The following is a 24,117-nucleotide window of genomic DNA, read 5'->3' on the forward strand; positions in this document are numbered from 1 at the left end:
ATGGGACAGGTCCTGTTAGACCCATAAAGCATGGTAGTTGCGGTAGTAGCGACACAGGAGGCACCACCAAAACTACCTCATACTGGATTCGTACTGGTTTTTCCCACGCTTTGTTACCTACAAAACACAATTATTACAGTTACAAGTTATAATTCATTCACAATCATTTCAAGCGACACTACAGTTTAACATCTAATCAACAAGTCATGGACTTAAAAGATTCTCCAGACCTCTTTTACTCGTCTCCATCTTGTGGATAATTCTTACTAAATATGATTTCCCCTTAGCCCTCAATTGTCCCAATCCAGATTCCATGTAACTCTCTGCTTCAACTATGATTTCAATCCCTCTAACAGGTACCAGTGTGTTTAACTCTATTCTGATTGTTTCATTAATTAGATAGTTTCTCAATGGAGTATGGGTCAATGCTTTAAAAGTTGTCTCACTCTCCTGAGACACATTAACCATTTCATGTCATGCTGTTGTCAAGTAACTGAGCATGTCTGAGATCCGTTCTTCAGTGCAGATTCACCATGCATTTCTGGATGGTAATTGCTTCATACGTAACAAATCACATTTGCACACTCAATATCGTGCCGCACGTGCCATCCAACACAAGCCATTCTCGGGCTTTCAGGTGATCCTATTAAAAGATTGTCTGGAGGTCTTTGTTCATCTTCCTCTGCATGGTCCCGATGTCTCGGGTAGTGGCCAGGCTACCAAATTCAGTTTTCTTAAAAAGGTACATAGGCAAGGACACAAATGTCTCCAAGAGAAAGCTATCAATTTACTATTTGTAGCTATGCTTTCATGACTTTCACTAGAAAGTTAGGAAAATTCCCATTTGATGGTGTAATTTTTCTGTTGCAATCTTACACTCTCAATCACTTCCTCTCTCCATTTTACACATCCCATTAATTACCATTCATATCTCATTCATGAGCCTTGGAGGAACTTCACTGTCCAGTACAATATTTAAGATAGAAAACATAGATCAAATGTTCCCACTTGGTCCAAGTTATTAACACTTTTCATTTATCATTATTTTAGAGGATCTTTTATTTTCCCCAAAGTAACCCAATATATAGTGCCTGAGTCCATTTTGTCATTTCAAAATTACCCCAAAAGCCAAACAGCAGTATTGTTGAACTGACAGGTTTTGTCAATGTTCAATTTCATTTCTATCAATTTATCTTACCATTTCCAATTTCAGAAACAAGTGATTCCCAGGCTAGGTGGTTTACACAGTGTTTTAACATTAGAGACTGTTGTGGTGAAAATAAATTCACATCTAAACTGTGTAAAAGTAAAAAGATGCAGTTTATTATCAGAGCTCTGGGAGAAGAGTCTCAGATCTCGCGGTCTGTGCGAGCACCTTCTCATTCTCTCTTGGTTGGTACAGCTTTTTATTCTATTTTCATCCAATCACATTGTATTACAATAATCACCTGATCACATTGTATTACAATAATCACCTGATCACATATGGATTCTTTTCAGTATTAGTAAAGGTTAGTTACATCTTACTATGCCTTTGGTCACAGGTCAAATTCCCATGACCCCTATATTCTGCTGTGTCTACAATTTTTAGCTAAAGCAGCATATTCCTTATCGCTTACGCAAATGCACATATTCTGTCTTGTCCCACAACTGCGTCTTATCTTGGTTTTTCGAAGCTTCTCACATTGTTCTTTGTTTAGTTTTGCCTTTTTACGTAAGTCAATTTTTATTGTGATATTTCTTATCTCAACCTGGTTTCTTTTAGTCACTTTCACATGACCCCACGCCTTTGTTCTGATTTTAATTTTTCTGGCATCACTTAAGTAGTGGTCACCTCGGCTGTCCGAATTCTGAGAGGGTTCAATTTAACCCCTTCAATACAATAGCTAATTAATCCTCCCCTGCAATGATTCTGGTGGTTAGGCCCTCGTGACCCTTCTTGGTCTGCAATACTGGACTGCAGGTCATATTTGCTAGGCTGAGGCTTCTTTAATAATCTACGCAAGCCATTTTGTTTCTTTATGTTACTACTTTAAGTTTAGCTGATTTTATTAAATCTTTCTCACAGTTCAGCATTAGCTGTGTGTAGCTTGGTGGCTATGCCTTATCTTATTCTTGTAAGGCTCCATTGTATAAAGTCCTTGAGCTGGGCAGACATTTTATCTAGCCACGTGGCTTCTCCTCAGCTCTTAGTGATTTCGCACATAACCCCTTTCTCTTGCCCTGCATTTTAAACACTGAGAGGGTTTGCTTTTAACCCTTTCAAGACAGAAGTGCTGCAATTAGTTTACAAGGTAACTTCCATATAACAAAAGAAAGCAGAGAATCCATTGTGGCTCTGCTTAAGAGCCCAAGGGGTTAATTTATCAAATCATAATTTTCCTTCTGTCACTGTGGGGAAATAGTAACTTAAAATTAAGAAACTTAAATTTAATAATATCCAATATCCTTAAATTTAATTCAGCAATACGAAAGTTGTTGCTTGATGAACTTAAACAGCTGTCAGTGGAAAGGGTTAACTCCATTGCAGGTTTTTAAGAAGGCGGAGCAAATATTGTCAGGTGCTCGCAATTGCGTTACTTCACGGAAATCTTTTTTTAAACTTCCCCGATCGAAAAAGACAGTTGTGTTTTCACAATTTAAGAGAGTCATAGGCCTAGAAATTCAGTGGGCTGCGCCACCAGTTAGTGCCCAAAGAGTGCACTTAGTGGGTTTAGCGCCACTGGCCACGCCTCCCGTGAAATTTAGCGGGGCGCTAATGGCAGCGTTAGCCTGTAGCGCTGCGCCGCCACCAATGATGTAATCGGTGTGCGCAGCACCCCGCTACCGCCCCAATCGCGATATTTGGTCGCGCCCCCCCGCTGTAACGCCGGTCACAATTTGCGACCGGATCAGGGGGGCCTACCTGCAGCGGTAGTGGCACTAATTAAAGGGGAGGTGCGGGGCGGCCATTTTTTTTGCTGGCCACCTGCCAGCACCTCTTCCCGCCGCCGTCCCCGGCCTCCTGAGCACCCCCCCCCCCCCCGGCAGTGCCGGCTGTGTCCCAAGAGCTCGGCACTTCTCCTCGGTGCCGGGCTCTTTAGCCGGCACTTGCGATCGGAGATCGCGCTGGTGCAGGCCCCTCCCCTTTAAGAAAGGGAGGAAGGCCTGCAGTACCGCAGCGCGCCGTGCCGCAGCGTGTGGCGCTGCGGCACGTTGCGCTGCGATATTCAGTTTCAGCGCCCCAAGAGGGATGCGGGGCGCCTCGAGCAGCACCCCGCTTCCATTTGGGGCGCTGAAACTGAATATCGGGATGGCGCAAGCGGCTCCGTTCGCAGCATTAATTCCAGCGCCCAGGCGAGGGGCGCCACGGAATTTCTAGGCCATAGAGTTATACAGCACAGAAAGAGGCCCTTCAGCCCAACGTGTCTGTGCCAGCCATCAAGCCCTGCCTATTCTAATCCCATTTTCCAGGGAAACAACCCCAGCCTGTCCAGTCTCTCTTCATAGCTGAAGCGCTCCAGCCCAGGTAACATTCTGGTGAATCTCCTCTGCACCCCCTCCAATGCAATCACATCCTTCCTCTAGTGTGGCGACCAGAACTGCACACAGTATTCCAGCTGTGGCCTAGCTAGAGATTTGTACAGCTCCATCATAACCTCCCTGCTCTTATATTCTATGCCTCGGCTAATGAAGGCAAGTATCCCATATGCCTTTTTAACCACCTTATCCACCTGTTCTGCTGCCTTCAGGGATCTATGCACATGCACACCAAGGTCCCTCTGATCCTCTGTTCTTCCTGGGTCCTACCATTCATTGTGTATTTCCTTGCCTTGTTAGTCCTCCCAAAATGCATCACCTCACACTTTTCAGGGTTAAATTCCATTTGCCACTGTTCTGCCCATCTGACCAATCCGTCTATATCATCATGAGGCTTCCCTCCTCGCTATTTACCACTCCACCAATTTTCGTGTCATCTGCGAACCTACTGATCATACCTCTTACATTCATATCTAAATCATTAATGTACACTACAAACAGCAAGGGACCAGCACCGATCCCTGTGGTACACCACTGGACACAGGCTTCCAGTCACAAAAACAACCTTTGACCATCACCCTCTGCCTCCTGCCACTAAGCCAATTTTGGATCCAATGTGCCAAATTGCCCTGGATCCAATGGGCTCTTACCTTCTTGACCAGTCTCCCATGCGGGACTTTGTCAAAAGCCTTACTGAAGTCCATGTAGACTACATCAACTGCACTACCCTCATCCACACACCTAGTCACCCCCTTGAAAAATTCAAATTGGTTAGACATGATCTCCCCCTGACAAAGCCATGCTGACTATCCTTGATTAATCCTTGCCTCTCCAAGTGGAGACTAATTCTGTCCCTCAGAATTTTTTCCAATAATTTCCCTACCACTGATGTTAGGCTCGCTGGCCTGTAATTCCCTGGTTTATCCCTACTACCCTTCTTAAATAATGGTACTACGTTAGCTGTTCTCCAGTCCTCTGGCACCTCCCCTGTGGCCAGAGAGGTTGTGAAAATTTGTGTCAGAGCCCCTGCAATCTCCTCCCTTGCCTCACACAGCAGCCTGGGATACATCTCGTCAAGGCCTTTTAAGCCCGCTAAAACCGCTAGTACCTCCTCCCTCTCAATACTAATTTGTTCAAGTATATCACAATCCCCCTGCCTGATTTCTATGCCTACATCGTCCTTCTCCATAGTGAACACAGTTACAAAATATTCATTTAAAACCTCACCTACAATAGGTTAGTTAACCTTAATAATTCCAATTTAATTCAGGTCAATATTTTATTAACTAAACATGAACAGAACAGATAAAACAAAATAAAATAGCACATGCTTGCAGAAAACAGTAAATTATGTCATATTTCTTATTGTCCTTTCTTCAGATGCCATTCCAAATGACTGTAAAAACACTGAATATAACTGGAGAAAAATTAGATTTTCACGTTTAAACAAATCAAATCAAACTGCTTTGGAAATTTCCACCATAGCAACTGCGACTCCAAGGTTAAATCTTAGACTGAAACTTAGGAGGCTAAATTCGGTTGATTTGTGCCTCCCGTTAGCGCCCTAAGGGCGCTAACAGGGCGCAAATCAACTAGCACCTGGGCGCGGCGCCGCTAACGCCTCCCGTGAAATTCAGCCCCAAAGGGGGCGCTACCGAATTTTTACCCCTTAATCTTTTGTTAAACAAACTTTTTTGTTTTCTCAGCTTTTCCACACCAGCTTAACTTAAATTGTAATTCACATGTTTTTTTCCAATTCTGGGAGCACAATCTTATTCGCACATTCTTAAAGCTTCCAAAATCTAAGACAAGACAAAAGGGTTAAACACTTTTAACGCAGAGAAGTGGGTGGAGCTAAAACACACATAACAGACATTTTCTTTTAAAGACAGACTTTCAGACAAACAGAATACTATAACTTCTTAAACTTCATAGTCAGGAAAACTTATGTTTTTATGTTCTATAACTGCCCCCTTGAATGTGCCTTCAACCCCCATCCATGTGAGGTCTCCTATTCCAAAGCAAAACACACACTGCCAGGTGGTGGAGAATAACTATTTCACTGCTGTGGACTTGGGCCATTCATTGGTACCCACTGTGTGCGATTGGTTCAAATTTTCTTTTAATTAAATACATATTTTTGAGACAATAAGCTGGTCCACCTACAACCAGCCAATTTGGGAGTTCAGCCAAGAGGATAAAGAGCTCTTAGATCCCAGAATGTCTACCTACTCGAAAGTGAAAGTGTGAGGAGGGAAGCAGCCCGGCCAGCACCTGGCCAGCCAAAAATACTGCTCTCACAACTGCGCCGAATGGCTTAATGCTAAGTGCCATGTAAGTAAACTTCTTCTTCTCTAGTCAAGCAACTTTTAACCTTGCATTTTCTAACGTTACGCAACATGTCTAGACACGATGCAATGAGAAAAAGTAGCTGGAGTACCGGGAACATGGTTCAAGGTGGAGCCCTCCGCGCCTTGTAAGGGAGAGGGAAGGAGACGGAGACTGAAATGTCCCGCCTTCCTGCTGCAGTAAGTGGGACCTCCGCCCAGCTCCAAGACTTCAATACTTCAGGCTGGACATCAGGCTGCTAGGGAGTTTGCTGATATTTCATACAAGGTTTAATTGATCGCTTGAACCAAGAAGACTCCTTTGTATTGTGGCATAAGGGGCTCGATTTTTACCATATCTGTTACCAAAGTGTGTGTGTTTATTTTATATATGTACCTACATGTTGACATGAGTATTGTTTTTCTGTACAGTTGTATTTTAACTTTTTCCCCACATTACAACAGTGACTGCACTCCAGAAGTACTTCATTGGCTGTAAAGCGCTTTGAGGGGTCTGGTTGTCATGAAAGGCGCTATATAAATGCAAGTCTTTCTTTCTTAATTAAATGATCAGAAATTGTTTGTAAATATAAAAACATAACCCACTATCTGTTTTACATTGGAATCAAACAGATTTCTTTCTTTTTTTAATTTTTCTGTCTTTTGCAAGGTATCTTGGTAGGAGCACACTCATATTTCTGTCTATCTTACGAAACTGTAAGAGTCACCACAGTACATAGCAGATCATATGGCATTTTCATATGCATTTGCATGTACATAGATTTTGCATATCCAGGTGATACAGGGCATGTGCAGGTTCACAGTACATTCACAAGTGCTAGCACAATAGGTAGTTGTGCACATTTAGGTTTTATATCTCTTACAACAGTAGTGTTGGAGCAAAGTGGTTTAATTTCACATTGCCACTAATGTCTTTTAAGTGAATCTGGAGTTAAAAGAAAGAACTTGCATTTATATAGTGCCTTTCCATATTTTCAGGATGCCCCAAAGCACTTCATAGCTAATCATTTACTTTTGAAGCGTATTCATTGTTGTTTTGTAGGCAACTGTACAACAACTTGCATTTATATAGTGCCTTTAACATAGTAAAATGTCAAAGTTAATTAGCACCCAGAAAGGTCCCGCAAACAGCAATGAGGTGATTGCTTAGTTAATCAGTTTTTGTGGGTGTTTGTTGAGGTACAAACATTGGCCGAGAACACTTGCCAATATGAAGTAGCCAGCACAGATCTCAGAAAGGAAGATTGTGCATAACAAACCTGATAGAGTCCTTTAATGAGGTGACAGGTATGGTGGATGGTGGAAATACAGAAGATGTGGTGTACATGGACTTTCAGAAAGCCTTTGACAAGGTACCACGCAGACTATTGGAGAAGATTAAGGGGTATGGAATTAGGGGAAGGGTAGAAAATTGGATTAGAAACTGGTTAGAAGGAAAGGAACAGAGAGTGGAGATTAAGGTCAGTTTAGAGTGGTTTGAAGTGGGCAGCAGTGCCTCTTACAGTTCTATTCTGGGACCACTTCTGCTCACTGTACATCAATGAGTTGGATATAGGGCAAGAGGGCGTGGCATCCAACTTTGCAGAAGATTCTAAAATGGGAGGCACAGTAAGTAATTTTGAGAACCAAAGGAAGCTGCAAGGGGATATTGATAAGATGGTGGAATGGGCAAAAAGGAGGATGGAATTCAATGTCAGTAAATGTGAGGTGGTACATTTTAGGGGCCCCAGGCGATGCATAAAGTAGGCGTTCGGCCCCTTGAATATGGAAATGAGGGGCCCAATGCCTGGTGAGTATCCCTTTTAGAAATCGCAAATTTTGTTCTTTCCCCTCTTCCTGTCCAAGTGCAGTCAGCTTCAAGCTTTGAATGCTGGGTGCCACGTCATTCCTAAAATCGATGGGAAGCTGTGCCAAGTCCTGCCATCCCTGCAAGTGCTGGGGCTGGAACACAATCACTTAATCAGCTGTCTGTACATTATTTCTATGACTTGCACCAACCTGACTGAACTGTATTTACGCGTCGAGTCTTGCCCTCCCCTCCCTCAGGACTCTTCAGTGGCTCCGGGAGCTGCCATCCAAAGGTAGGTTTTGAAACATTTATTTTTTTAATTTTTAAAACAAAAGGTTTCTGTGGAGCAGGAGTGCTCTTCCGACTCCCCAGGAGTTGCGATCGGCCCCCTCCCATAGCCTGCAACAACCGCCCCTTCCCAGGACTTCCCCCGAGACTGGCGAGGTTCTGGGCGGGCGGTGGAGGCGAGACCGGCTGCGGAGGCTGCGGATTACCTCCTGCCCCCTTGTCACGCAGCGTCAAGATTGCTCCCTGGATTGAAGTCCGCTCGGGTGATTTTTATTTTAATCTGTGTGCAAGAATAGCGCCTGTTGTACTATTTTTTTTGTGCTAACCTGTTGTTGTGTCTTACTAAACTGTAAATATCTTTTTTTTTACTCTCGTTGTCACTGGCAGCGGGCTCGGCTTCTGCAGTTCAGTGGTGTTAGGCTGCAACCACCATTGCTGCCTTTTGACTCCTTTTTAAAAGGAATGGGAACCAAAACTGTGCACAATTAAAGAAGTGTGGTTTCCAGTTTTCACTTTGCAGGTACATTTCACTTCCTTGTGCACTATGCATTTACTTAAATACCCCTAATATTCAGTTTAGCGCGGTTAATGCGAGAGTCCATTATAAAAGATGCGCCTCAATAACTTCACGGCTCAAAGTTAACTGGATAAAACAAGGCTGTTGAGGCATTTAATGACCGTGGCGCTGGTCATGTCTGGGCAGGGGAAGACGAATGGGAAACGGGAGTATTCGTCCACAATGTTCAGGAAGTAAACATTGCGGTCGACGGACGGGAGGGGGCCCTTGAAATCTAAGCTAAGCCGCTCAAAGGGCCGTGTAGCTTTGATTAGGTGGGCTCTATCAGGGCGGTAGAACCGAGGCTTGCACTCAGCGCAAGTGCGGCAGTTCCTGGTCAGAGACCAAACTTCCTCAATCGAGTAGGGTAAGTTGCGGGACTTTATGAAGTGGAACAGCCGTGTGACCCCTGGGTGGCAGAGGTCGTTGTGGAGGGTCTGTAGCCGATCCCCGGTGGCATTGGCACACATCCCTCGTGAGAGGGCGTCGGGGGATTCGTTGAGGGCCCCCGGCCGGTATATGATGTCGTACTCGAAGGTGGAGAGCTCGATCCGCCACCTAAGAATCTTATCATTTTTAATCTTCCCCCTCTGTTTATTATTGAACATAAACACTACCGACCGCTGGTCGGTAAGTAGGGTGAAGCGTTTGCCGGCTAGGTAGTGCCGCCAGTGGCGCACTGCCTCCACGATGGCTTGGGCCTCCTTTTCCACGGAGGAGTGTCTGATCTCGGGCCCCTGGAGGGTCCTCGAGAAGAAAGCTACGGGCCGCCCCGCCTGGTTGAGGGTGGCCGCCAAGGCAAAGTCAGACGCATCACTTTCCACTTGAAAGGGAGTGTTCTCGTCCACTGCCTGTAGCGTGGCCCGCTCAATATCCTGCTTAGTGCTTTTGAAGGCAGCATAGGCCTCAGCAGAGAGCGGGAAAGAGGATGCTTTCAAGAGGGGGCGGGCTTTATCGGAGTAGTTAGGGACCCATTGGGCATAATACGAGAATAACCCCAGGCACCTTTTCAGGGCTTTGGGAGTGTTGGGCAAGGGCAGCTCCCGTAGGGGGCGCAATCGGTCGGGGTCTGGTCCGACTTCCCCATTCTCCACCACGCTGCCTAGTATGCAGAGGCGCGTGGTGTTGAAAACGCACTTGTCCTCGTTGTAAGTGAGGTTGAGTTTTTGTGCGGTTTTCAGAAACCTCGCGAGGTTTGAGTCGTGGTCCTGTTGGTTGTGGCCGCAGATGGTGACGTTGTCGAGATAGGGGAAGGTTGCCTGCAAGTGGTGGTCGTCGACCATGCGGTCCATCGCCCTCTGAAAGACCGAGACCCCATTCGTCACCCCAAAGGGGACTCTGAGGAACTGGTAGAGGCGTCCGTTTGCCTCGAAGGCGGTGTACGAACGGTCCTCTGGTCTGATAGGGAGCTGGTGGTACGCTGACTTGAGGTCGATAGTGGAGAACACCCGGTATTGGGCGATTTGGTTCACCATCTCGGACATGCGGGGTAGCGGGTAGGCGTCTAGTTGGGTATAGATGTTGACTGACTATAGTCAATCACCATCCGCTTCTTCTCGCTACCCCTCACCACCACCACTTGGACGCGCCACGGGCTGTTGCTGCGTTCAATAATGCGCTCCCTCAGGAGCCTGTCTACCTCGGTCGCGATAAACCGCTTGTCCTCCCAGCTGTACCTCCTGCTTTTGGTCGCTATTGGCCGGCAGTTAGGGGTAAGGTTCACGAATAGCGAAGGCGGCTTTACCTTCAGGGTAGCCAGACCGCACACTGTGAGGGGCGGCTGGGTCCCACCGAAATTGAGCGTGATGCTTTGGTGGTGGCACTGAAAATCCAGGCCCAAGATCACGCTCACACATAAATCCTTCATAATTAACAGTTTAAAATTATTATATACAGTGCCTTTAACGGACAATCGTACCGCGCAGTAACCCGCAATAGTCGATATCTGGGTTTTGTCGGCCATAGAGATCGTGCCCTGAGTAGGGACTATAGTTAGAGAGAGTTGTTGTACCAGGCCAGGGTGAATGAAGCTCTCCGTGCTCCCGCTGTCAATTAAACATTTAACCTTGCACCCGTTTACCTCGATGTCCACCATCGATTTGGATAGTGGGTGCGGTCTGGACTGGTCCACTGTGATCGACGCCACTGTAGGGCCCTGATCGGGACAAGATGGTGGGCCACACGAGGTCGGGAAAGATGGCGTCCACGATGTCTGCTCGCGAGATGGCGGACCCCACGAGGTCGGACAAGATGGCGTCCAAGATGGCCGCTCCCATGGCGCGCACGCGGCGGTGGCGGGTTTGCCTGCGGGGTTCCCTCTGCACACCTTCCCAAAGTGCCCCTTCTTACCGCACTTACAGCAGGTGGTGCCTTTCGCCGGGCACAGGTTCCTGGTGTGCTTCGGCTGCCCGCAGAAGTAGCATTTGGGGCCCCGATGCGTCGCGGCGGTCGTAGGGCTTCTGGGGGGAGAGCAGGGCCCCGGCGGTGTTGGTGGCGAGAAGAAGCGGATGGTGATTGACTATAGTCAAACAGTCAACATCTATACCCAACTAGACGCCTACCCGCTACCCCGCATATCCGAGATGGTGAACCAAATCGACCAATACCGGGTGTTCTCCACTATCGACCTCAAGTCAGCGTACCACCAGCTCCCTATCAGACCAGAGGACCGTTCGTACACCGCCTTCGAGGCAAACGGACGCCTCTACCAGTTCCTCAGAGTCCCCTTTGGGGTGACGAATGGGGTCTCGGTCTTTCAGAGGGCGATGGACCGCATGGTCGACGACCACCACTTGCAGGCAACCTTCCCCTATCTCGACAACGTCACCATCTGCGGCCACAACCAACAGGACCACGACTCAAACCTCGCGAGGTTTCTGAAAACCGCACAAAAACTCAACCTCACTTACAACGAGGACAAGTGCGTTTTCAACACCACGCGCCTCTGCATACTAGGCAGCGTGGTGGAGAATGGGGAAGTCGGACCAGACCCCGACCGATTGCGCCCCCTACGGGAGCTGCCCCTGCCCAACACTCCCAAAGCCCTGAAAAGGTGCCTGGGGTTATTCTCGTATTATGCCCAATGGGTCCCTAACTACTCCGATAAAGCCCGCCCCCTCTTGAAAGCATCCTCTTTCCCGCTCTCTGCTGAGGCCCATGCTGCCTTCAAAAGCATTAAGCAGGATATTGAGCGGGCCACGCTACAGGCAGTGGACGAGAACACTCCCTTTCAAGTGGAAAGTGATGCGTCTGACTTTGCCTTGGCGGCCACCCTCAACCAGGCGGGGCGGCCCGTAGCTTTCTTCTCGAGGACCCTCCAGGGGCCCGAGATCAGACACTCCTCCGTGGAAAAGGAGGCCCAAGCCATCGTGGAGGCATTGCGCCACTGGCGGCACTACCTAGCCGGCAAACGCTTCACCCTACTTACCGACCAGCGGTCGGTAGTGTTTATGTTCAATAATAAACAGAGGGGGAAGATTAAAAATGATAAGATTCTTAGGTGGCGGATCGAGCTCTCCACCTTCGAGTACGACATCATATACCGGCCGGGGGCCCTTAACGAATCCCCCGACGCCCTCTCACGAGGGATGTGTGCCAACGCCACCGGGGATCGGCTACAGACCCTCCACAACGACCTCTGCCACCCAGGGGTCACACGGCTGTTCCACTTCATAAAGTCCCGCAACTTACCCTACTCGATTGAGGAAGTTCGGTCTCTGACCAGGAACTGCCGCACTTGCGCTGAGTGCAAGCCTTGGTTCTACCGCCCTGATAGAGCCCACCTAATCAAAGCTACACGGCCCTTTGAGCGGCTTAGCTTAGATTTCAAGGGCCCCCTCCCGTCCGTCGACCGCAATGTTTACTTCCTGAACATTGTGGACGAATACTCCCGTTTCCCATTCGCCTTCCCCTGCCCAGACATGACCAGCGCCACGGTCATTAAATGCCTCAACTGCCTGTTCGGTATGCCAAGCTATATCCACACGGATAGGGGGGCGTCCTTCATGAGTGAAGAGCTACGCCAGTACATGCTGTCCAAGGGGATTGCCACGAGCCGTACCACCAGCTACAACCCCCGGGGTAACGGTCAGGTGGAGCGAGAGAACGGGACAGTATGGAGGGCAGTCACCCTAACTCTAAGGACCAAGGGCCTCCCTATCTCCCGCTGGCAGGAAGTCCTCCCAGATGTGCTCCACTCAATACGGTCACTATTGTGTACCGCCACTAATGCCATGCCTCATGAGCTAATGTTTGTGTTTCCCCGGAAATCCACCTCGGGCGTATCCATACCGTCATGGCTCTCCACCCCAGGTCCGGTACTTTTGTGGAAGCATGTGAGGGGCCACAAAACGGACCCTCTCGTGGAGCCAGTGCACCTGCTCCACGCCAACCCACAATATGCGTATGTCCAGCACGCCGACGGACGGGAGGACACTGTGTCCATAAAAGACCTCACCCCAGCCGGTAACAACAGCAACAACGACAACAACAACCACAACAACTATTACCCACCCACTCCACCCACTATTCTTTCATCACCCCCGGAAGAACACCAGCCAACGGTACCCCCACCACCTACTCCTTCAACAACCTCGGTGGCGCCCCCGGCAGAGACCCAGGAGGTCATCCGGGACACCCAGCCGGCACCCGCGGCACCGCAACCGTTACGTCAGTCACAGAGGACTATCACACCCTCGGACAGACTAAATCTGTAGAAGGGGTGAATGTGATGAAATATGTCATTCATCAGACTCTGTATTTAACTACATATATTGTATTGCCTGCTCCTGTGTTTGTATTGCCTGCTCCTGTGTTTTACCTTGTATTGTATATAGTGCACCGCCCCCTTTCTCCCCATTGGGTGTGTCGGCTCCACCCATACCTGGCCCTACTTAAGACAAGCCCAGGCTTGTCTTGCAGCAGAACAGCAGAATGCTAGGTGAAGACACAGGCATCTTTCTTTGCTAATAAAAGCCTTGTTTTATCCAGTTAACTTTGAGCCTTGAAGTTATTGAGGCGCATCACATTTCACTTCCTTGTGCACTATGCATTTACTTAAATACCCCTAATATTCAGTTTATCGCGGTTAATGCTAGAGTCCATTATAAAAGATGTAATAGCAGAGCACTTGGAAAACAGTGACAGGATCGGACAAAGTCAACATGGATTTACAAAAGGTAAATCATGCTTGTCTAATCTACTGGAATTTTTTCAGGATGTAACTGGTAGAATAGATAAGGCAGAACCAGTGGATGTAGTGTATTTGGACTTTCAGAAGGCTTTCGATAAGGTCCCGCATAAGAGATTAGCGTGTAAAGTTAAAGCACAAGGGATTGGGGGCAAGATACTGACTTGGCTAGAGAACTGGTTGCAGGCAGGAAGCAAAGAGTTGGGATAAACGGGTCTTTTTCCGAGTGGTAGGCAGTGACTAGTGGAGTACCGCAGGGATCGGTGCTAGGACCCCAGCTATTCACAATATATATTAATGATCTAGACGAGGGAACTAGATGTAATATCTCCAAGTTTGCAGATGACACAAAGTTGGGTGGGCGTGTGTGCTGTGAGGAGGATGCAGAGAAACTCCAGTATGATTTGGACAGGTTGGGTGATTGGGCAGATGCATGGCAGATACAGTATAATGTGGATAAATGCGAGGTTATCCACTTTGGTGGCAAAAACAGGAAGACAGATTATTATCTGAACGGCAATAGATTGGGAGAAGGGGAAGTGCAACAAGACCTGGGTGTCCTTGTGCACCAGTCGCTGAAGGTAAGCATGCAGGTGCAGCAGGCAGTTAAGAAGGCAAATGGTATGTTGGCCTTCATAGCGAGAGGATTCGAGTACAGGAGCAAGGATGTCTTGCTGCAGTTGTACAGGGCCTTGGTGAGACCACATCTTGAGTATTGTGTGCAGTTTTGGCGCAGCGAAGATTCACCAGACCTGGGATGGTAGGAATAATGTATGAAGAGAGATTGGGTCGATTAGGCTTATATTCGCTAGAGTTTAGAAGAATGAGAGGGGATCTCATTGAAACTTATAAAATTCTGACAGGACTAGACAGACTAGATGCAGGAAGGATGTTCCCGATGGCGGGGGAGTCCAGAACCAGGGGTCACAGTCTAAGGATAAGGGGTAAACCATTTAGGACTGAGATGAGGAGGAATTTCTTCACCCAGAGAGTGGTGAGCCTGTGGAATTCTCTACCACAGAAGGCAGTTGAGGCCAACTTATTAAATATATTCAAGAAGGAGTTAGATATATTTCTTAAGGCTAAAGGGATCAAGGGATATGGGGAGAAAGCAGGGACAGGGTACTGAATTTGGATGATCAGCCATGATCTCATTAAATGGCGGAACAGGCTCGAGGGGCTGAATGGCCTACTCCTGCTCCTATCTTCTATGTTATAAATCACACTGCAGTTTAATTTTTGCCACATTGTTGAACCGCTTTAAGTGACTTTGTAACGGGGCAAAAAGAGGCAGTTTGAAATCCATTATAATAAATGGGTGTTGTATTATTTGAGGTTTTATATTGGTCTATGATATTTTCTTTCATAAAAATTTGTGCAATAAATTTAGATTAACTGCCATAAGCACAATTTAAACACAATTTAAAGTAAGATACTGGAATACTAATAATTGTGCATTTCTTTTTCGTAGAATGAGATGTTGAAGACTCCACATCCAGCAGATGAAAATGCATTTTCAGGCCTTCACTTTATGTGTTGGGCTTGCTTTATTGTATCTTGGTGCCATAGCCTCTGAAAACCAATGTAAGATAAATGATGTGGTCGCTGATTGCAGTCACTTGAAACTCTCAGAGATCCCTTCAGACCTTCCTGTCAACATCACAGTGCTAAATCTCTCCCATAACCAGCTGAGGCAGTTACCAACTTCTACACTATCCAAGTACAGGCAGCTTCAAGCTTTGAATGCTGGGTACAATGTCATTCCTAAAATCGACGGGAACCTATGCCAAGTTCTGCCATCTCTGCAAGTGTTGCGGCTGGAACACAATCAGTTATCTCAGCTGTCTGTACGTTATTTCCATTACTGCAGCAACCTGACTGAACTGTATTTACAGTTCAATAGAGTCAAGCAGATCACAGGCGACCCTTTCGAAAGCCTTCAGGTAAGAGTTAGTACTTCTACTACTGGGTTTAGCAAAATGCAATAGCACTTCATAGCATACTTAAGTTGCGGAACTGCTGTAGAAACTGCCCTGTTAATATTGCAGGTCACTATCCGAAGCGCCCAATTCTGCTTGTAATGTAGCTGTCCACATATGACCTTGCACATATCTGCTATTGCTTTAAAGCTTCAAATAGAAACAGAAGATGCTGGAAATGCTCAGCAGGTCAGGCAGCATCTGTGGAGAGAGAAACAAGAGTTAACGTTTCAGGTCGATGTCCTTTTGTCAGAACTGGAAAACGCTAGAGATGTAACAGATTTTAAGCAAATGTAGAGGCAGGGAACGAGGGGAAGTGAGGAAAGGACAAAAGGGAAGGTCTCTGTGATAGGGTGGAAGGCAGGAGAGATTAAAAGACAAAAGGTATGATGGTACAAAGCAAAAGGAGATGGTAATGGGACAAGCGAAGAAACAAAAGATGGGTCCAGAAGAGCTGTAAATGGGAATGGCAGAATCATCAACAGCTGCCATCTGAAAAAATAGGGGCCGAGGTTATGATCTGAAATTGTTGAACTCTATGTTGAGCCCAGAAGGCTGTAAAGTGCCTAATCGAAAGATGAGGTGCTGTTCCTCAAGCTTACGTTGAGCTTCGTTGCAACAGTGTAAGAGGCCGAGGATGGAGAGATCAGAGTGGCAGTGGAGGGGAGAATTAAAGTGACAGGCGACCGGAAGCTCGGAGTCACGCTTACGGACTACATCTCTAACTTTTTCCAGTTCTGACGAAAGGTCATCGACCTGAAGCGTTAACTCTGTTTCTCTCTCCTCAGATGCTGCCTGACCTGCTGAGTATTTCAGGCATTTTCTGTTTTTATTTCAGATTTCCAGCAGCCGCAGTATTTTGCTTTTGCTTGAAAGCTTCACTGGGTTGCATGGTGTAGCCGGAGTATTTCAACCACACAGCTCACCAGCGGCCAAAAAACCTGCTCACTGATGGGAAATCCACTTATGTTGCTAGCAGCAGTGACATTGAGTGGGAGGTGCCAGTAAAAGCCTCTGCTACACATCTCCATTGGCAACACATTACCTCATTATTCATGTACTTTATTGGGAATTTATACCTTAAATGTTAGGATTGAATTCTATAATGTAGCATGGATATTGAATCCATAGGAGACTTGTGGTTACAACACTCAAGTACTAGCCCCAGCATTCCAGTTGAAGAATAAATAACTAGAAAATCAGTAGGCAGTGCTATGGTAAAGGTTGTGTGGTCCTTTTGTGTTGCAGTGATTCAGCATATTTCTTAAATCCACACAGTACATAGTGTGCCAACCCTGGTAATACTGAGTCAGAAGATCATGGGTTCAATCACCATTACAGAGACTTCAGCTCATAATAGAGGCTGGCACTTCAGTGCAGTACTGAGGAGCGTTGCACTGTCAGAGCTGCCATCTTTTGGATGATATGTTAAACCAAGGTCTGACGAAAGGTCATCGACCTGAAACGTTAACACAAAATACTGCGTCCACAGATGCTGCCTGACCTGCTGAGTATTTCCAGCATTTTCTGTTTTTAGTCTATCTGGCTTCTCGAGTGGATGTAAAAAAAAAAAAAAAATCCCATGTGACTATTCAAAGAAGTGCAAGGAAGTTCTCTGTGTCCTGGCCAACATCACTAAAACAGATTATCTGGTCACTTAACTCATTGATGTTTGTGGAACCTGGCTGTGCGTCAGTTGGCTGCCATATTTTCCTACAACAATGACTACATGTCAAAAGTATTTCATTGGCTGTAGAATTGCCAATGGAGCTGAACACTATGCACTTATCAGCGATCAGCCTCACTTCTGACTTTATGATGGAGGGAAGGTCATTGATAATGTAGCTGAAGATAGTTGGGTGTAGAACACCACCCTGAGGAACTCTTGCAGTGAGATCTGATTATTGGGTTCCTGCCTGCTCAGTTGTAAATTGTTGCTGTTTTTTTATACATATTTTTGAGCCAATCTGGTATTTTTTAATTCATTGATGGGATGTGGGCATCGCTGGCTGGCTAGGCCTGCATTTATTGCCCATCCCTAACTGCCCTTGAGAAGATGGTGATGAGCCGCCTTCTTGAACCGCTGCAGTCCATATGGTGTAGGTACACCCACAATGCTGTTAGGAAGGGAGTTCCAGGATTTTGGCCCAGCGACAAGGAAGGAACGGCGATACAGGTCCAAGTCAGGATGGTGTGTGGCTTGGAGGGGAACTTGTAGGTGGTGATGTTCCCATGCGTCTGTTGCCCTTGTCCTTCTAAGTGGTAGAGGTCGCGGGATTAGAAGGTGCTGTTGAAGGAGCTTTGGCGAGTTGCTGCGGTGCATCTTGTAGATGGTACACACTGCAGCCACAGTGCGCCGGTGGTGGAGGGAGTGAATGTTGAAGGTGGTGGATGGAATGCCAATCAAGCGGGCTGCTTTATCCTGAATGGTGTCGAGCTTCTTGAGTGTTGTTGGAGCTGCACTCATCCAGGCAAGTGGAGAGTATTCCATCACACTCCTGACTTGTGCCTTGTAGATGGTGGAAAGGCTTTGGGGAGTCAGGAGGTGAGACACTCGCCGCAGAATTCCCAGTCTCTGGCCTGCTCTTGCAGCCAAAGTATTTATATGGCTGGTCCAGTTCAGTTTCTGATCAATGGTAACCCCCAGGATGTTGATAGTGGGGGATTCAACGATGGTAATGCCATTGAATGTCAAGGGGAGATGGTTAGAGTCTCGCTTGTTGGAGATGGTCATTGCCTGGCACTTGTGTGGTACGAATGTTACTTGTTACTTGCCACTTGTCAGCCCAAGTCTGAATGTTGTCCAGGTCTTGCTGCATATGGACACGGACTGCGTCAGTATCTGACGAGTCTCGAATGGTGCTGAACAGTGTGCAATCATCAGCGAACATCCCCACTTCTGACCTTATGATGGAGGGACTGTCATTGATGAAACAGCTGAAGATGGTTGGGCCTAGGACACTGCCCTGAGGAACTCCTGCAGTGATGTCATGTGATTGAGATGAATGACCTCCAACAACCACAGCCAACTTCCTTTGTGCTAGGTATGATTCCAACCAATGGAGAGTTTCCCCCTTGATTCCCATTGACTTCAGTTTTGCTAGGGCTCCTTGATGCCACACTCGATCAAATGCTGCCTTGATGTCAAGGGCAGTCACTCTCACCTCACCTCTTGAGTTCAGCTCTTTTGTCCATGTTTGGACCAAAGCTGTAATGAGGTCAGGAGCTCAGTGGCCCTGGTGGAACCCAAACTGGGCGTCAGTTAGCAGGTTATTGCTGAGTAAGTGCCGCTTGATAGCACTGTTGATGACACCTTCCATCACTTTGCTGATGATTGAGAGTAGACTGATGGGACGGTAATTGGCCGGGTTGGATTTGTCCTGCTTTTTGTAGACAGGACATACTTGGGCAATTTTCCACATTGCTGGGTAGTTGCCAGTGTTGTAGCTGTACTGGAACAGCTTGGCTAGGGGCGCAGCTAGTTCTGGAGCACAAGTCTTCAGTACTATTGCCGGAATGTTGTCGGGGCCCATAGCCTTTGCAGTATCCAGTATCTTCAGCCGTTTCTTGACATCACGTGGAGTGAATTGAATGGGCTGAAGACTGGCATCTGTGATGCTGGGGACCTCAGGAGGAGGCCGAGATGGATCATCCACTCGGCACTTCTGGCTGAAGATAGTTGCAAATGCTTCAGCCTTGTCTTTTGCACTCACGTGCTGGGCTCCACCATCATTGAGGATGGGGCTATTTTTGGAGCCTCCTCCTCCTGTTAACTGTTTAATTGTCCACCACCACTCACGACTGGATGTGGCAGGACTGCAGAGCTTTGATTTGATCCGATGGTTGTGCGATCGCTTAGCTCTGTCTATCGCATGTTGCTTCCGTTGTTTGGCATGCAAGTAGTCCTGTGTTGTAGCCTCACCAGGCTGACACCTCATTTTTTGGTATGCCTGGTGCTGTTCCCGGCATGCTCTCCTGCACTCTTCGTTAAACCAGGGTTGATCTCCCGGCTTGATGGTAATGGTAGAATGAGGGATATGCCGGGCCATGAGGTTACAGATTGTGGTTGAATACAATTCTGCTGCTGCTGATGGCCCACAGCACCTCATGGATGCCCAGTTTTGAGTTGCCAGATCTGTTCGAAATCTGTCCCATTTTGCACGGTGGTAGTGCCACACAACATGGTGGAGGGTATCCTCAACATTAAGACGGGACTTCGTCTCCACAAGGACTGTGCGGTGGTCACTTCCACCAATGCTGTCATGGACAGATGCATCTGCAACAGGTAGATTGGTGAGGACGAGATCAAGTAGGTTTTTCCCTCTTGTTGGTTCCCTCACCACCTGTCGCAGACCCAGTCTGGCAGCTATGTCCTTTAGGACTCGGCCAGCTCGGTCAGTTGTGGTGCTACCGAGCCACTCTTGGTGATGGACATTGAAGTCCCCCACCCAGAGGACATTTTGTGCCCTTGCTACTCTCAGTGCTTCTTCCAATTGGTGTTCAACATGAAGGAGTACTGATTCATCAGCTGAGGGAGGGCGGTAGGTGGTAATTAGCAGGAGGTTTCCTTGCCCATGTTTGACTTGATGCCATAAGTGGAACGCAAAAATATGCGATTGTGATGTACAAAACACGCACAAGAGACATGACTTTATAATATATCTTGTGATATTGCTCTTGGTGAGTCAAGAGAATAGGGGTCATTTGCACCTTCACCACCTGAGTGATAATCTCCATAACCCCCTTCTCAGCCCTGCTGGACCTCAGGATACCTCATCCCATATTAACCCCCACTCTAAGATCACAAGATCTCCTCTCCGTTCTCACAAATGCCTAGACCTCATTCCGAGGGCTCCTTGATCCTAGAACTACTTCCAATGTTCCTAAATCATGAAAGTTCCCTCCCCAGTGCCCCCAGATCCTTGGTGCCAGGATAGCCTCTTCTAGTAGATTGAACCTGTGACCCTCTTGCTCACCTACTTTATTCTGTAAGCCCATCGAGCCCAGGTCCATTCATTTTAACAGGGAGCCTCAACTTTGGACTAGCAGTGGAGATGATCCAGATTTGGGTAACCCCCTAGAAAGCACATGCTACTCCCGGAGTGTGCAGCATACTCACTTGCAGGGTCTGAATAAAGATAAATGGCCCAGAAATTCGGGTCTCCACGGGTGAGTACGCATGGGGTACTCGCCCGTAGGCCCAATGGAAGTGCCGGTTTCCTGCATGCACTGCGCATGCGCGGGAAACCGGCACTTCCGTTCCCCTGAAAGAAGGGGTTGAGAGGTGGAACGCGTGCGCGGGAGAGGCAGCGCGTGCACCTCGAACTTACGTTTTTTTGCAGGTTTTCCCGGGAGGGTAAGTCTCCAGAAGTTGCACATTTAAAAAGCAGGGGTAATTAAAATTAAAATTTAAACATTTTTTCCACAGGTTTACTATTTTTAAATACTTTAAAGAAAGGTAAGTTTATTTTTAGCCCTGTTAGAAAATTTAAAAAAATTTAAATTATTGTTTAAAATAGTTATTTCATGTAATTTATAGTTTATTTAAAAAATGTGATTTAAAAAAAAAAATGTATTTGAAGATTTAGTGATGTTTTGGGGCCCGTAGTATTTCTAAGTTTTGACAGCTCTTCCTGTCAAACTTATGAATGGAGCATTCCCTGCTCCGATTGGCTCCCCATGGCCCACGTGATCCCAGGGGACGCATCGAACTAACTGCGCCCCTGGGATACGCAAGCACTGCGCGCCGGCAGTTGGAGGAGGCCCAGGATCGGAATCCCACGCGGGCCCACAGCTCAACGGCCGGCGCGGTAGGTAAGTGCAGGTCGAGGGCTTACACCCGCAGGAAGCCCCCGACCCGAATTTCTGGGCCAATATGGTTGGGTGGGAGCAACTATCTGGCAGTAACCTCATTGAGGGGTTGAGATAATGTTCAAGAGGAAAACGCCGTCAATTACTATTCCTGATTTGAACTTTTTTGTTAAGATTACTCTCTGAAACTTGTTTTAAATTGTAATAATATTGTTGGCGAGCTATTTCCCCCTGCCACCCACCCACCATTTCTTTGTAATAGCAGTATAGACAGCCAGAATTATCTGTGTATTTGGTGCCTGTTGATGTCCTCATTCAGGGGAAAAAAAGAAAAGAATTGCATTTTTGTAGCACCTCATCACATCTCTCAAACATCCCAAAGCATTTCACATGCAATGAATTAGCTTGAAATGCAGCCGCGATTGTTATGTAGGGAAAGGAATGGACATTTATGGCACAATAGAGTCATAGAGTCATAGAGTTTTACAGCACAGAAAGAGGCCCTTCGGCCCATCGTGTCTGCGCCGCCCATCCATCCCTGTCCAGTCTAATCCCATTTTCCAGCATTTGGTCCATAGCCTTGTATGCAATGGCATTTCAAGTGCTCATCCAAATGCTTCATGAATGTTGTGAGGGTTCCTGCCTCTACCACCCTTTCAGGCATTGAGTTCCACATTCCAACCACCCTCTGGGTGAAAAAGTTCCTCCTCAAATCCCCTCTAAATCTCCTGCCCCTTACCCTGAATCTATGCCCCCTTGTTATTGACCCCCCTACTAAGGGGAAAAGTTCCTCTTTGTCTACCCTATCTATGCCCCTCATCATTTTGTACACCTCAATCAGGTCCCCCCTCAGCCTTCTTTGCTCCAAGGAAAACAACCCCAGCCTGTCCAGCCTCTCTTCATAGCTGAGGCGCTCCATCCCAGGTAACATCCTGGTGAATCTTCTCTGCACCCTCTCCAAAGCAATCACATCCTTCCTATAGTGAGGCGACCAGAACTGCACACACTACTCCAGCTGTGGCCTCACCAGCGTTTTGTACAGCTCCATCATAACCTCCCTGCTCTTATATTCTATGCCTCGGCTAATGAAGGCAAGTATCCCATATGCCTTTTTAACCACCTTATCTACCTGTTCCGCTGCCTTCAGGGATCTATGTACATGTACACCAAGGTCCCTCTGACCCTCTGTACTTCCTAGGGTCCTACCACTCATTGTGTATTCCCTTGCCTTATTTGTCCGTCCAAAATGCATCACCTCGCACTTTTCAGGGTTAAATTCCATTTGCCACTTTTCCGCCCATCTGACCAACCCATCTATATCGTCCTGTAGCCTAAGGCTTTCCTCCTCACAATTTACCACCCCACCAATTTTCGTGTCATCTGCGAACTTACTGATCATACCTTTTACATTCTCATCCAAATCATTTATGTAGATCACAAACAACAAGGGACCCAGCACCGAACCCTGAGGTACCCCACTGGACACAGGCTTCCAGTCACAAAAGCAACCTTCGACCATCACCCTCTGCCTCCTGCCACTCAGCCAGTTTATGATCCAACGCGCCAAGGCACCCTGGATCCCATGGGCTCTTACCTTCTTGACCAGTCTCCTATGCGGGACTTTGTCAAAAGCTTTACTGAAGTCCATGTAAACCACATCCACAGCATTTCCCTCATCCACCCCCCTAGTCACCCCCTCGAAAAATTCAATCAGATTTGTCAGACATGATTTACCCTTGACAAAGCCATGCTGACTATCCCCGATTAATCCTTGCCTCTCCAAGTGGAGACTAATTTTGTCCCTCAGAATTTTTTCCAATAATTTCCCTACCACAGATGTTAGGCTCACTGGCCTGTAATTCCCTGGTTTATCCCTGCTACCCTTCTTGAATAATGGTACTACGTTAGCTGTTCTCCAGTCCTCTGGTACATCCCCTGTGGCCAGAGAGGTTCTGAAAATTTGTGTCAGAGCCCCTGCAATCTCCTCCTTTGCCTCCCACAGCAGCCTGGGATACATCTCGTCTGGGCCTGGGGATTTATCCACTTTTTGGCCTGCTAAAACCGCTAGCACCTCCTCCCTCTCGATGCTAATATGTTCAAGTATGTCACAGCCCCCTTGCCCGATTTCTATGTCTGCATCGTCTTTCTCCATAGTGAACACAGATGCAAAAAATTCATTTAAAACCCCGCCTACATCATCTGGCTCTACACACAGATTGCCACTTTGGTCCCTAATGGGCCCTACCCTTTCCCTGGTTATCCTCTTGCCCTTAATATACTTATAAAACATCTTAGGATTTTCCTTTATTTTGCTCGCCAGTGTTATTTCATGGCCCCTCCTCGCCCTCCTAATTTCTTTTTTAAGTATGCCCCTGCATTTTTTATACTCCTCTAGGGCTTCTTCCGTCTTTAGTCTTTTGTAACTGCCAAAAGCCCCCCTTTTATTTCTAATGCATTTTTGTATATCCCTTGTCATCCAAGGTTCCCTTTGCTTGTTGGTCCCACCCTTGACCTTTACAGGAACATGTTGGCGTTGTACTCTCTCTATTTCCCTTCTGAAAGTCTCCCACTGTTTTGATGCGGATTTTCCTATAAGTAGCTGCTCCCAGTCCAATTTGGCCAGATCCTGCCTTATCATA

At 47.1% G+C, this 24,117-nt stretch overlaps 1 protein-coding gene across 3 annotated transcripts in view; it reads left to right on the top strand.

The window, feature by feature from the left end:
- The first annotated feature begins 7,527 nt into the window (after positions 1 to 7,527).
- Positions 7,528 to 24,117, top strand: part of LOC147124090 (toll-like receptor 3) — a 38,706-nt gene continuing 22,116 nt past the window's right edge. For 2 of the 3 annotated variants that reach the window (XM_085981545.1, XM_085981561.1), the window contains exons 1-3: positions 7,528 to 7,948; positions 8,332 to 8,464; positions 15,160 to 15,631. In XM_085981545.1, the coding sequence (XP_085837671.1) occupies positions 15,191 to 15,631 (441 nt within the window). In that variant the 5' untranslated portion in view covers positions 7,528 to 7,948; positions 8,332 to 8,464; positions 15,160 to 15,190. The remainder of the gene's footprint in view (positions 7,949 to 8,331; positions 8,465 to 15,159; positions 15,632 to 24,117) is intronic. The other variant, XM_085981553.1, reaches the window with a different exon arrangement.

The sequence above is a fragment of the Somniosus microcephalus genome, chromosome 1 (genome assembly GCF_052327205.1).
Source record: "Somniosus microcephalus isolate GS21.2 chromosome 1, FLI_Smic_1.0, whole genome shotgun sequence".
Lineage (NCBI taxonomy): Eukaryota > Metazoa > Chordata > Chondrichthyes > Squaliformes > Somniosidae > Somniosus > Somniosus microcephalus.